We start from the raw sequence: 13,207 nt of genomic DNA, 5'->3' as shown, positions 1-13,207 counted from the left end.
GACAACACCCCAGCCTCAGCCTACAAGGGCTGCAAAGTACCTACTTGTACTGAACCAATTAGGCATCAAAGCACTTAACCAGTTCATGAATCAATCCTGTAATTCTATCCTGCATTAATTCACTTGGAGAGGGAAGAGTGGTACACCCTTCTGAATTGAAACTTCACCGAAAACACAAGGAAGAAGTCAAGGTATAAACCACGACTGTGAAAACAAACAAACAAAAAACAAAACAACAAAAAAAAACCACCAACCCAAACAGACCAAGTGATCCACAGCAATTTCCTTTCCCAATTTTAAATCCTGTTGCAATTTGCTGCCATGAGTTTGCTATTGACGCCACCGGGAAGCAAAGATGGCAGAGAAGCATGCTGTACTCTCTTTGGATTCATCTGCACGTGCTAAGCTCCTGCAGAAATATTTCTGGAGACAACCTGGAATAAGGCTGAAGGTGCCATATTGACATCACCTAACTCCAGTCACCTAAAATACTCGGTGCCTATGTTAGCATGGTCATCTCCCATGCAGTGTACGGATAGTGTTCCTCAAAAGACAACTCGTAACAACATTTTACTTACGTTTTTAGATCCCAAGCAGGGTTTAATTTCAAAATACCACACAATTTGGGTTTATTTTACATGTAAGTGAATGTTTCAAACAGTAACAGTGCCAGAAAATATGTCTGCAAGATATTTTATTGTATAATCAATAAGACCTTTGCTAACAAGATGAGAAATACATAACATACCTCACGTAATATATATCAAAACTACTTTGGACAACTATTTCACATGGCTGACCTGGTCTTCCTTCCTCCTTAGCTCCATCACTTAAACAGGATATTACATATTAACGAACACCAAGTGACCTGCACAATAATTACTTTAATTCCACACCTAGGTAATTGTACAGCTTTACCTACACAACAAGTGTTTTTACACCTAAGAAGTACATACGTAACTGCCGTAAGAACACCCCAACAAGAAAATTTAGAAACTTACCACTCCTACTATTTTCACTGCATGCAGAAGTTACAGCAACACAAAACTAATTAGGGCCAATTTTTTCCAGAGTTTGTTTTTAAAGACTTTGTCTGTATATTCAAGAGCTAATGATGAACATGTACAACCAAGGGAAAAAGCTTACAACAATGCTCTTAGCTACAGAGTGATTTCCACTCTATGTCATTAGCAGAAAGGAGAACCTCTGTCAAAATGCCAGACAGTCACTGTAGAGAAAGATATATATGTTTGTGTACATATATTTAACCCCACTAAAATTATAGCTATCAGGGGGCTTTATTTAATTGGAGATTATAGGGAAAGCATCTCGTGCCAAATCACAGTCCTGGCCTGCAGTTAATCTTTAGCCCATCACAAGCCCATCAACAGCCCAGACTCCCAAAGGGTGTCTGACACTCAGGCTGTTCATTAGGCAGGGAACCTTGTACTACACTTATCACATGTGTAAATTAGGAGAACTTAAAAATTTTCCACAATACTTTCTAGTCTCAAAATGAGTGGGTTTTCTTCTTCAGATATGATAGATATCACAGAAACCATTCATAGTGGTTTATCTCCTCCCATATCGATGCACAGTGGCCTTAATCCACCTACTCTTAAATTTTCAGTGTGAATTTGTTGCTTCTGGCCACACCACTCACAAAATCATTATGCTATAAAACACTACAGGAATCAGCAATTCCAGTTGTGTCTACAGCATCCTATAAGTCTTCCTAGACCTGAACAGTTAGACTTCCTTCAGTGCATGACAGGAGTTCACCTATTATTTGATTTTGCTACAGAAAAGCAAGACAGCCTTGATGCCCAAAGAGGACGCCACGAAGCCCAGCCGTGAAGTGCTCAGGCTTTTGCAAATTTGCTGATGTCCATGAGTCCATCATAACTTTAAATCAACAGGAAATGTATAAAAAATTAAAGTGTAAACAGGAGTCAATGGACACATAACACGGTTGTCTCCTACAGAATTTCTTCTTCAAATCCACAGGTAAAAGCAAGGAATCCCTTTCCAAGAGCTACCTTCTCCTGCTCTCCAGCCTCAATAGAGGAAAAAATAAATCTCTTTTTCAGGTACTGCTACAGAATCAGGGTCTGTGGAGAAGAGGGGGAAGCTCACTCTGAACTACCGTTTCCAAACTGCAGTGAGTCTGCAAAGCAACAGGGCAGAGCATCCTTCCCTCCTCCTCACACATGGTGTGAAGAGAAGATCTCAAATCCTTCTTCAAGAGATTACAGGAACACAGCTCCTTCCTGGAAGGCTGCATAAAGCCTGCATGTGGAGAAAGATCTAGGGACTGAGAAAGAACACAAAGAAGAAGATGGGAACAGCAAAAGTATTTGGATCACAGCAGTTGTGCGTGCCCCTCGTCCCACCACACAGCCTACATTTTTGCCCCAGAACAAGACGCATGAAGTTACATCAACCTACAAAAAAAAGGGAAAACCTCCCTCCACCTTCCCTGGGAGAACCTCCAGCCCAGACATAGTGACTTGCTCTGGAGGATGCTACTTGTTCTCCAGCACAGCAGGTCTGCGGGCCAGCATCACCAGCAGTCTGCCTCCTGCAAGATCTCAACTGCTCTGGTGAGCCTCGTGGTAAAATACGGCTTACCATGGTTCACTGCTTGAGGAGACCAAGCGTATAATTTTATAGGGGGTAAGCCACTATACCTTCATGTCTGCACTCACGTTTCACCACGTTTCTGTCCTAGCTGCCTTGAGATGCTGAAAGATCAGTGGGTTTTAGGAGGCCAGGAGTACAGCAAAGGATGTCTTCTTCAGCACGATGTCTCATCTCATGCATACTCCCATACATACCCATCTTGTATTGAAAATGAGCAAACCTCAGGTACGAAAGATATTCTGATGCCTTGACCAGCTTTGATCAGATAACACGATTTTCACACAGAGATTTTTTTTTCCTTTCAATTCCACATGACAAGCTCCTGTCAGCACTGAATAGAGAAATTAAGATCACATTTAATCTTCATCACTTTTAACACACAATATCCTTTTTCATAAGCCTCACTGAAGATGATTTAGGCATATTTATAGTAACATTAACCACATTTCTTCTATAGGACAGTATTATTCTCAGAATAGTCAAGTTGGATACCAGTTGCATTGCAAAACTGCCATTAAAATATACTTCTAAACCTCCAAATTCCTGTGTAAATAGCATCACCATCAGAACTTCTTTAAAACACATAAATAACTTGTCTTTGTTTCATAGATAAGGAAACCGAACCAAGAAGATGAGATGATAAACCGTACTTCTGTTTGATTCCTGAAGTTGTGTGGTTATTTATTCTCAAGGGAATCACACCCTATGAATGCTAAGGCTACACCCCAAACTTTTTCAAAGTAAAACACAGATTAAACCGATATGGTGGCACTTAAGAGTTTTGGCAGAACAGAAGGGGTGGGGGGGAAGCAACGCTGGCTGTGATACCATCCTTTTCTTTCAGTGGAGACGCTCCCATAACTTATAGCAATATAAAACCTGAGTATCTTTGCTTAAAAAGACATTAACGGGAAATGTGGACAAAGAAGAAAAGCTGCTCTCTACCTCCAAGCTACCAGAACACATCACACCTCCCTTCCAGCTTGCATTACACAAGGGGAACCCACATTTTCTTAGCCATAAGCCTTGTTACAGTTCACAGTAACCAAAGCCCTGCAGAGATTTTCGATTTGTCCAGCCATCCACCATCCCTCAACCCCCAGGCTGGCACAAGCACACCCCTACAGATCCCCTCTCCCATTTAGCTCTCGTTCAAACCCCAAGTCCCGACATGCCGTGTCTGCCACCGAGGATGCACACAGCCACCCAGCGACGGGGCTCAAAAGTAGAACTGGAGAACAGAAACCAACCTGCTTCGGTCTCAACTTCAGGAACGTTTCAGAAGAAATGACTTGCACGCTTTATAAAACCAACCAGCGTGCCAACCTCGGGCAGTTCTTCATTTGTTCATTCCCTTCGCCTTTTCGGGACTGAAGTGCCCTTACTCCCTTTCTATTCTTCAGTGCCATTAGAAAAGGTACAGGCTATAAAGTCACTACAGCTTTTCCAGCTGGATCACACATTCCTGTTTACCACCAGAAATCCAAATCCCCATTCTTTCACATTCAAACACCAGACCTGCACAGAAATGATTATTATGCCATTCGCATTAGGGAATTATGCACATATTGAGACAACATTTGCCTGCTGTCCCAGAAATCTTTAACAGTTCAAGTTACTGAGAATAGCTGCAAATGATCCAAGAATTACTATTTTAACATTATTATGTTTTACATAGCTCTCGGTTTTCTTTGGGCTCAGCATATAAATTCACATAACACAAGTTAATCGAATATCTGCAATATACACCAGGAAAAAAAAATATATATATATATATTTCAAACAACATTAGAATGGATGTTTTAGAAAAAATGTGCATAGGCGGGAAGTCAAGTTCTGTTTTTGACTTTGAACCACTTCAACACCTCCTCAAAATGATTCATACTCCAAAAGTTGAACAAGGGCATATTTAAACACCCATTACCATTCCTGAAATGAAAAACACTGACTTTAAAGAAACACTGCAACCTGTGCTTGCGAGAAACAGACACCGACTGACCCAAATTTAAAGATCTGTCTGTTGTGTGTTTGAATGCAATAAATCAATCGGTTAACAAAAGTGTACTAACCTACCTTCAAGCAAGCAGGCAGCAACTATAAATAAATGCATCTGGAAATACAGAGTGTATCTTGTATAACAATAAATTTAGTCCCAAATTTTTCAACAAAAATAAAAGCAACTGACTGTACAATTATGCCTATTCCTAATCTTCGGGGGGGGGGGGGGGGGGGGGGAAATCACACGACCAGTGACCTCAACAGTAATTATTTCCCAGTATATTACTTGGAATTCAATATTTTTCTTCCAGTGGACCAGCAAGTTTGATGTCTGCTCACAATTTGGATACAGTAGAATATTTTCTTCTAGCAGCACAGAAGTCGTTGATGGGAAATAATGCAGGAGTTTTCCCTGATTTTTTTTTTCTTGTAAAGCTGACCTGCCCAGTCAGCATTTCAGTCCCACACAACTTTGCATCTCAGGTCCTGCAATGGCTAGAAATTTTTTTCTTGGCATCGCCTTTGCTGATTCCACACAAGATCAAAGCATGTAACAAAAGCAGATGTTGGAGATACTAAGCCCTGAAATAGCTATAAAATTCATGTGACGCTCTCCACTCTGCATTAATAGGGTATCGGTCGTGCAAATTAATCATTAAACAGGCAGGTGCACAACTTTGGCAGGAAACATGCTGCACATGGCTATAAAAAACCTTCACAAAGCCATCTTGAAAAGTTTATTTTATAATAACTCAAACATATTCTCAATCGTAACAAGCAACAAAATTCAAAAATTGTGCACAGGGTGAACCTCAATCATAGATTTTCTCCAGATAAGGCAACTACATGAAAAATATCTCGCAACAGTGCTACATTATCAACACTTAGACCATTACAAAACTGTGAAAGGAAGGATATAATGACACATGCACAAAGACACTGGGGAAAAAAAAAAAAACAAAACACGCTCGATACACAGCTATACATTATACCAGCAGCAACTCAACAAAGCTAAATCCACTGAAGGTGTAATTTCTTTTTTCACAGCAATACTAATAATGGAAAAACAGCTGGGATGAAAACTACCACAGCTTTAAAAGCAGAGTAATTGAAGACACAGTTGTTCTTTCACTTCACAATGAAATAATATTAAACCCAATGTAAATTTTCTGAATGGAAAAATAGTTCTCACCTTCTGTATTTGAGTTCATAAAAGGAGTTTACAAGAAAATGCTAATTCATCTGTGCCAAGCTTCTTATACTTTGAGTAGACAAGCACCACCTTGGAGATGGGTATTAAATTTTCATGCAATACAAACACTGACTAATACGAAAGTCTTCAAAACGGAGTTTTCCTAATGTAGCCTTCCTTATTTCGCATCCTTTCAGATTACAGAAACTAGCAAAGAAAAAAACAATGTTTCTGAAAAACAGGAAATAGAAAGAGAAGACAAATAACAGAAAATTGGGATCTTCACAGCTGTGTTCGTTCATCCTGCATTAATCTCTACAGAAAGCTGAGTGGCACTAGATAATGGTAAAAGACACTACAGGTAATTTTCACCCAGAACAGGACACGTAACACTCTGTAACTGCACGAAGCAACAACCCCCATTTGAGTTTTTGCGACACGCAATAAGCACGCCCAAGATAAGTGCTGTGTACAACAATGCTATTTCTTCTGCAGCTACAAGCTCTGCAGGCATGACAGGGAAAAAAAGGTAGTTTACATGTTGGAAAACCCTTGGTTCAAATGCCCAGACCACCTCTGCTAGCATGATCTCCCTTAAACCAGCTTAAGTGCGCTTCTGCATTTTCAGAGAACTGAAAATTCTGTATCTGATTACACTGCAAGAAACCTGTTTTACCAAATTAAGCCACAACCAGCACCAAGAACCTTAACTAGATCCTGGGGTATCCTAGAAGTATTTCATACAACCTGATTCAGAGATTAGCTGCCCTTCTATAGCAGGAATATTGCTCAGCCAATCAGTAAAACATTTAAACTCTTCATCATGCAAGATGCACTGAGGCTATTATCAGCCCAAAACACTGACTCCGTTTTCTTTAAAACATTATTCTAAATATCCCCCACTATTCTGATGCACCAAATTTAGCTTATCAGATTTTCACATGAAGACTGTTCTGTGTGCAATTAAGGTCTCTTACCAAGCCTAACAACTTCACAACTCTGCAATCAGGACAGAGCCCTTCCATTTTGGGAAAGAATCCCAATGATTTCAGGTTCTACAAGCCAAAACCATGCCCTGAATTGTATGCAGGCAGCACATCCACCAAAACCTTCGCAGCAACCTGCGCCTCTATGAAATAAATATTTATTTTAAGCAAAGGGAGGGAAGGGCATTAGTGACAGTCTCAAGTAGACTCCAAAGGAACTCCATGTGGATCAGCCACAAACAAAGCAAGGGAACAGAAGCAGGAAACAAAAAGCAAACATAATTACTGTTCAGTGTTTCAGTGACTAAATGAGTATTTGATTCAAAGCCATGCACAAAAGCAAATTATCATCTCTGTTCTGTGCTGTAAAATTGATTATCAAATTTTCCAGCCCTGCTTTCAAGACACTGCAGTGGTTACACAGGCAGATATTAGCACACGGCTATACAAGAACAAAGTACTGTAGTAAAATTGTTGAGGTCCTTCTTAGGGTGAATTCCAGTTTGTAGCAGCCCACTCCTCCAGCAAAACCACTTTACCTACAAAATCCCATAATTTTCAATCCCATCTTCCGCATTTTTTACTACATCTTTTCACTATGCTTTAGAAGATGTGACTTAAGAGCTCCTAAAGAACTACTTGCTGAGAACATTTTGAGTGCAGGCAAAAAAGCAAAGCTCTACCAGATCAAGAAGCTAATTCCAAGCACGGTGCTTGGAACTTTAAATTGGAAAAAAATTCTTCAAGGAAACCAGCTGTTTAAGCAAAAAGCACCCAAGGGTATCATAAATTAATGCAATAATAAAACAGTTTGGTCAGCAGCAGCATTATCTCAATATAGAGAGGATTTTCAGCATGGATCTTCATAGACACTTACATTAGGCACAGTAAGCTCATGGTTTTAAATCTGATTGCTCACGAAAGCTTCAGAGGAACAAGCCAGGAAAGTGAAATCCACCACATGCATTCCAAATGTTATTTAACTTTATCAGGACACACGATAAAAGCATTGCTGGTCCTAGTTCTTTTGAAAGTTTAAAAAAAAAAGGAAAAAAAGCCGTTTCTGTGAAAACAGCACTAAACCTCAGTCATTTGTTGATATTTCAATAGAAGCCATTTATGTTAAATGTAAATTGACTAAGATGGTAACAAACACCCGGTTGGACATGAGCTTATTTTGGATCCATAATGAAAGAAGCAACTGAGGCTGTGAAATAACGGAAGAATCTAGAGCAGGGTCAGACAACTTCTGCTAAGCTGACTCAGGCAGCTACTCCCCAATATCCAAACAGACATAGAGAAATGAAACAGGAATGTCTTTCATGTTGACCACTGCAGAAAAGGAGGCAATTGCAATCAAGTCTGAGGCAGTGGTATGTTCCTGGAATCAGCAGGCAGAGGAACGTTGTCCTCTGCCTGCACCAGTCCCGGTCTCAATGCTCAGACGTGCTTAGCGGGAAGACAACAGCTAGACACTACTTACTCCTCTCTCTCACAGGTTGAAATCATGAGCTGTTCAATAATTCCAATAACTAACGCTCCAACGGTGAAGACGTTTGAAGTGCATGAAGCAGACATGACAGGAAGGATCTAGCGCGCACTGCATTGTCTTACTGTTCTGAATTTTCAGCTATTGACTCCTTGCTATAAAGCAGACTGAAAAGTAATGATAAGAAGTGAGCTTATTGCAAACATTAACAAAACTTTACACAAGTCAAATATTTATGCTGGCCGTTCAGTGCAAGGCAAAAAGCGTAGAACATCTCAGATATTTCAAAAATGTTGAATTATTTCCCAGATTAACTTTTTTTCTTGAGAGCCCTAGTAAAATATCAGACTGTCAAATAAAACAGCGAGAGTAATAATAAAATAGCGAGAATTCAGGTGAAATATTAGCCGTGAGTTTCTCTCTTAATTAACAGACCATTTAAACACACATAGAGATAGAAACGTAGAGATGCATATCTAGACAGATATACACACACACCTCCTAGCAAAATTATAAATCCAGAGTTGGAAATAATGCCTCCAAGAACTAAATAAAAGCATACAAAGGTTCTTTTTTCCCCAGTGTATTCTTTAAAATTGATAATGCTTAAGTATTTCCTACTTGAATAGCTTATTCTTTCATTACCCGTGCACAACACTTGAGCGAGCCTTTCACACAGCAACATGGAAGAGAAAATCATTTTAAAGCACGATAATGTACTAATGAAAAGAGAGAAGCAGAATGGGGATCAGGCACAAATGCAGCACCCAAATCTAATTTGAGCACTTAAACTGATTCGATTCAAATGGCCAACATCCTTAGATACATTAAGTAGTTTCCTGACTTTCCTAAAGCTTTAAACTGCCCGAGGTAGCTTTTTAAAGACAATGGTTTTGTATACTAGCTTTTGACCAAAAGTTCCCGGTTATTTAAGAATGGGAACTGTGATAGTTCTTTGCCAGCTAGCAACTCACTCAGGTTACGATTTACCCAAATCTTCTAGAGATAAAATTCCTCTTCACCGTAATATTCTTTGGCCAAGGACACTGTATTACCACTGACTCCTTAATAACGTTCAATCAGCAGCCCATAACTGCCTCCATTAAATTAATAAAAAGGTAGTTTAAAAGATACACTCTAATCTTTTTTTTTTTCCCCTCCAACTGTCACGTTGCATTGTTAAGCACTGCTTAGCATTTTCAATCTCCCACCACTAAAAAAAAAAAGTATTACCATGAAAGGAGAACCAGTGCCTTTACACACAAAAACCAGTTTTCTGGAATCATTTGGTATTTCATTATACAGTCAAAAATATAGTCTGTTTATATTTTCAGCTACAATCATATATCAGATTGCCCATCAGTGTGCCTATATACACAATTCGCATACAATTACTGTCCCAGAAGCCAAGTGCTATCCTGAATTTTTTAGTCCACTCCTCTACCATCTCTGACGAACAAATCTATGTAAAACAGCGGTCATTTCTTAACCTGTGCTTTACCTCCCTCAGCAGCCCTTGTCAGGCAGCCGGCTGAAACAATTCAATTCAAGCAGGAGAAGAGTTTGTGTCACCGAGCTACAGAAAGCGCTTTGAAGAGTCTGTGGTCTCAAAGCTTGCAGCATCCTTTTGACCGTACAACACCCAACGCTGGCAAGTTGGCTCTCAAGTCTGGCGCTCCTGAGCTCCCTCTGCTCGAAAACGTTACCTCCAGCATGCTGCTGCTGCTCTGCGACTGGGAGATTTCTCACCCTCCCCAGCAGACAGCCTGAGAGCAGTAGTCCTCTCCTGCCCGGATTAAGGCAGCTCGAAGCCACTGGCCTGCAGCAGACTCCAGCCAGCACAGAAGCCCGCTAGAGGTTTGTACAGAAATAGAAAACACAAGCGCATCAGGCACGTCCTATATTTTCTATTTCGGCTTCCTGTAAAACCAAGATCTTGGTCTTTGAAGAATTCGAGTGGCTGGTTCCACATCTTAAAAAAGAAAGTCACTTGAAGTCCTTCATAATTCAATCTTCTACGACCTCCTCCCCACCAAGAGCGTGACGGATCTGTGCAAAGATCACTGTTTTCTCAGAAGCCATTCCCACAACCAGGAACAACCGCTAACAAAATCACATGCAGGTACATTTCTGCTACGCCTTTTTCTTTTTAAGAAGTCACAGCACACATGCTTAAAAAAAGAAAACAAAAACCACACATCCACATTAGAACAGTAACACGCTGCACATAATCTCCCTTTTGCGGTTAGGGTGCAACAAGAAAGAAAATGGTCCACCCCAGGTTTGTTACCTATATGTCTAACTGAAGTCTAAATAAACACTTTTCCAATGAAGAAGGCAAACAGAATATTAGTGGACTGCAACACGAAGCTGCGATGTCTGTTCTTCACTGCTAACACGGGAAGGCGCGAGGGATTAGTAGGTGAGTGAAGCACAAGTTGTATCATGACAACCCCAGTGCTCAACGTAAACAAAAAAGTCAAGGCCACAAATATAGTCATCATATACATCTAGATAAGGACAGGAAGATTAACATGCCAAATTTAATTACATCTCTCAGTCAGACAGATAAGCATGTGGAATATACCACACTTACAAAATAATTTTCCCCTATCCTTCTACTTTCCATTTGTACCTACAGCATCTAATAACACATCAAGTCTTTTAAAGACAAGCTCTTGACAGCCACACACCAAAAAGAAAAAAAACAAAACAAAACCAACCCTGCAGTGCCATTTCTGACAGTAGACACGAGTAAACTCAAGGCATGTGAAAGTTGTGACTGCAAAGCTCTAAACACTGCTAAAAACACGTGTTTGCACTTTTCTCAGAGCTCAAAGTTTAAAAACATTACTGGAAACTTCAACTCACTAACAAATAAGCAAACAAATAGCTAAATAAAACACCTAGAGAGGAAAAACATGTATTATATTTTCAGTTAAAATTTTAGACTGGAACTATATGGGAAAAAGAAACATGAAGCTTTATCAAAACAGATAAGGGGCTGAAAAAAAAAAAAAAGCAGCGTTAGCAGTGGATATATACCAATTCTTTTTACACTCAGCAGCACCAGTTTTGCCATTTAGAAGAGCAGGCTCTGGCTTTATTCAAATCTAGCCCCCTTAAAATGGCCAATATCCTAAATCGCTTGAGGAAAGTAACAGGTAAGTGAGTTATTTCACAATGCCCTTTCTCAACTAGAAGAAAATTCTTACCATGACAGTGGCAAAAAAACATTAAAAAGGGAGCTTTTGACTTCCAGGGCTTGCATAGCCTGGCATCGTTTCCACACAAAACCCCTTTCAAATTAGCTGTAACACACACCCATCTACAGACTGTCAAAAAATACAAACAAAAAAATAGAAACCTCAACTCCTAAACCACACAAAGTGTTGTTCCTCCATGAGTTTGGCTTATACAGGCAGCTCCCCTTTCCCCAAATCTACGGCAAGCACCGTCGAAGGGTGGTTGGTACCCTCCGTAACGAGCTCCCCAAGAACGCAATCGCCGCCTAGAATAACCATTCTTTTTTTTTCACTTCCTTCTTTTCCAAGAATCAGCTCTGCCCAGGGAATCCACCTAACGCACGCAGACATACGCGCTAGCTCTCTCGCTGCCACAGCTGATAAAACCAAAGCAGATAACCATCTTACAGAAACCCCTTCCACTGAACACGTACGTATATACAGAGAAGCCGCGGTGCATTTTCCAGCCTATTCCCACGAAGATTTCCAATTTCTCATCCTATGGGATAGACTTTAGACGCACAACCCAACTGAGTCTCCCATCGCCACCAGAACTGGCCTGGGCACTCCAGGCAATGCGCTTTCCAGTATCGCACAGCCCAAAGATGACCTTCCTCCTGAGCGGACACCCGTCATCCCCGCACATAAGTGCATGGCCTGGACAAGTGCAGAGCTGGGGGGTCTCCATCCCCCTGCCCGGAACCACCCTTTAGCCTTTTTTTAAAAAAAAAATAAAAAAAAATTACCCTGCCCCTCCAGCTGCCCAGCTCTGTCTGGCCTTGTCCCCCAGCAAAACAGGGAGGTTCCTTCGACCAGGCTGTTATTCCCACCATCCCTCCCCAAGAGCCAGCACCACTCCTGCACGCCCTCCTCCTCCCCAACAGCTGAGCCTCCCCACGTGCCAGCTACCCCCTTTAAGACGCTGCTTCTCAACCCCACGCACACCTCTCCTGAATTCACCCTCCACCAAAACCGACACCTGCTTACGCTACCTGCCAAGATGAGCTTGCTTAAACCCCCCCAAACACCCCTACTGCCTCCACCCAGCCCTAACACCCGCTTGCCCACCCTCCCTCTTCCACTCCAACCTGCTCCCAGCCAGACCCAGTCCTCCATCTGCACGTCAGACTTTCTCCCGTCTCTGCCCCCCACCCAGGAACTCGGCCCCACACCCACGCTGTCCTCCAGCCCAGGGAACCCGCTCCCATCTGCCTCCGGTACCAGCCACCTCCACGCACAAAACTAGCCCCCGTTCACCCACCGTCCTCCTGACTTCTACTTGTACAGCCCCCAAACCCACCCCTGCTGCCCCCAATACGTTCTCCTACCCCCCCCCCAAACCTTTCCTTTCTCCCCAGACCTACTACGACGTAAACCCAGTTACTTGCCTTCACGCCCCATCACCTCCCAGGCTCTGCCCTGCACAGCCCCTTGCACCCGCATTTACCCAGCACCCTACACACACCCCCGACCCCCCCTGCTCCTACACAGCCACGGCCCCTTAAGACCCACCAGTGGCCCCCAGTTACCCCTGTCTGGCCCCAAAGACTGTCCCCTCAGAGGCACCCCTTGCCAGCGTCAACACCCCGTACTCACCCACCGCTCCTTCCACGCCAACCGCTGCTCGCCAGGGCACCCACGTCCCGTTATTCCC

At 41.9% G+C, this 13,207-nt stretch overlaps 1 protein-coding gene across 1 annotated transcript in view; it reads left to right on the top strand.

Annotated features, from left to right (window-relative positions):
- Nucleotides 1–11,435: 11,435 nt before the first annotated feature.
- LOC104840108 (chromosome unknown open reading frame, human C20orf194) overlaps nt 11,436–13,207 on the top strand; it is a 138,268-nt gene continuing 136,496 nt past the window's right edge. Inside the window, exon 1 of the mRNA XM_010580826.1 lies at nt 11,436–11,472. Coding sequence (XP_010579128.1) covers nt 11,436–11,472 — 37 coding nt within the window. The remainder of the gene's footprint in view (nt 11,473–13,207) is intronic.

Source organism: Haliaeetus leucocephalus, unplaced genomic scaffold (genome assembly GCF_000737465.1).
Source record: "Haliaeetus leucocephalus isolate CR32 unplaced genomic scaffold, Haliaeetus_leucocephalus-4.0 Scaffold741, whole genome shotgun sequence".
Classification (NCBI taxonomy): Eukaryota; Metazoa; Chordata; class Aves; order Accipitriformes; family Accipitridae; genus Haliaeetus; species Haliaeetus leucocephalus.
Note: the sequence above shows the minus strand (reverse complement) of the source record. Positions and strands in the feature narration are given on the sequence as shown.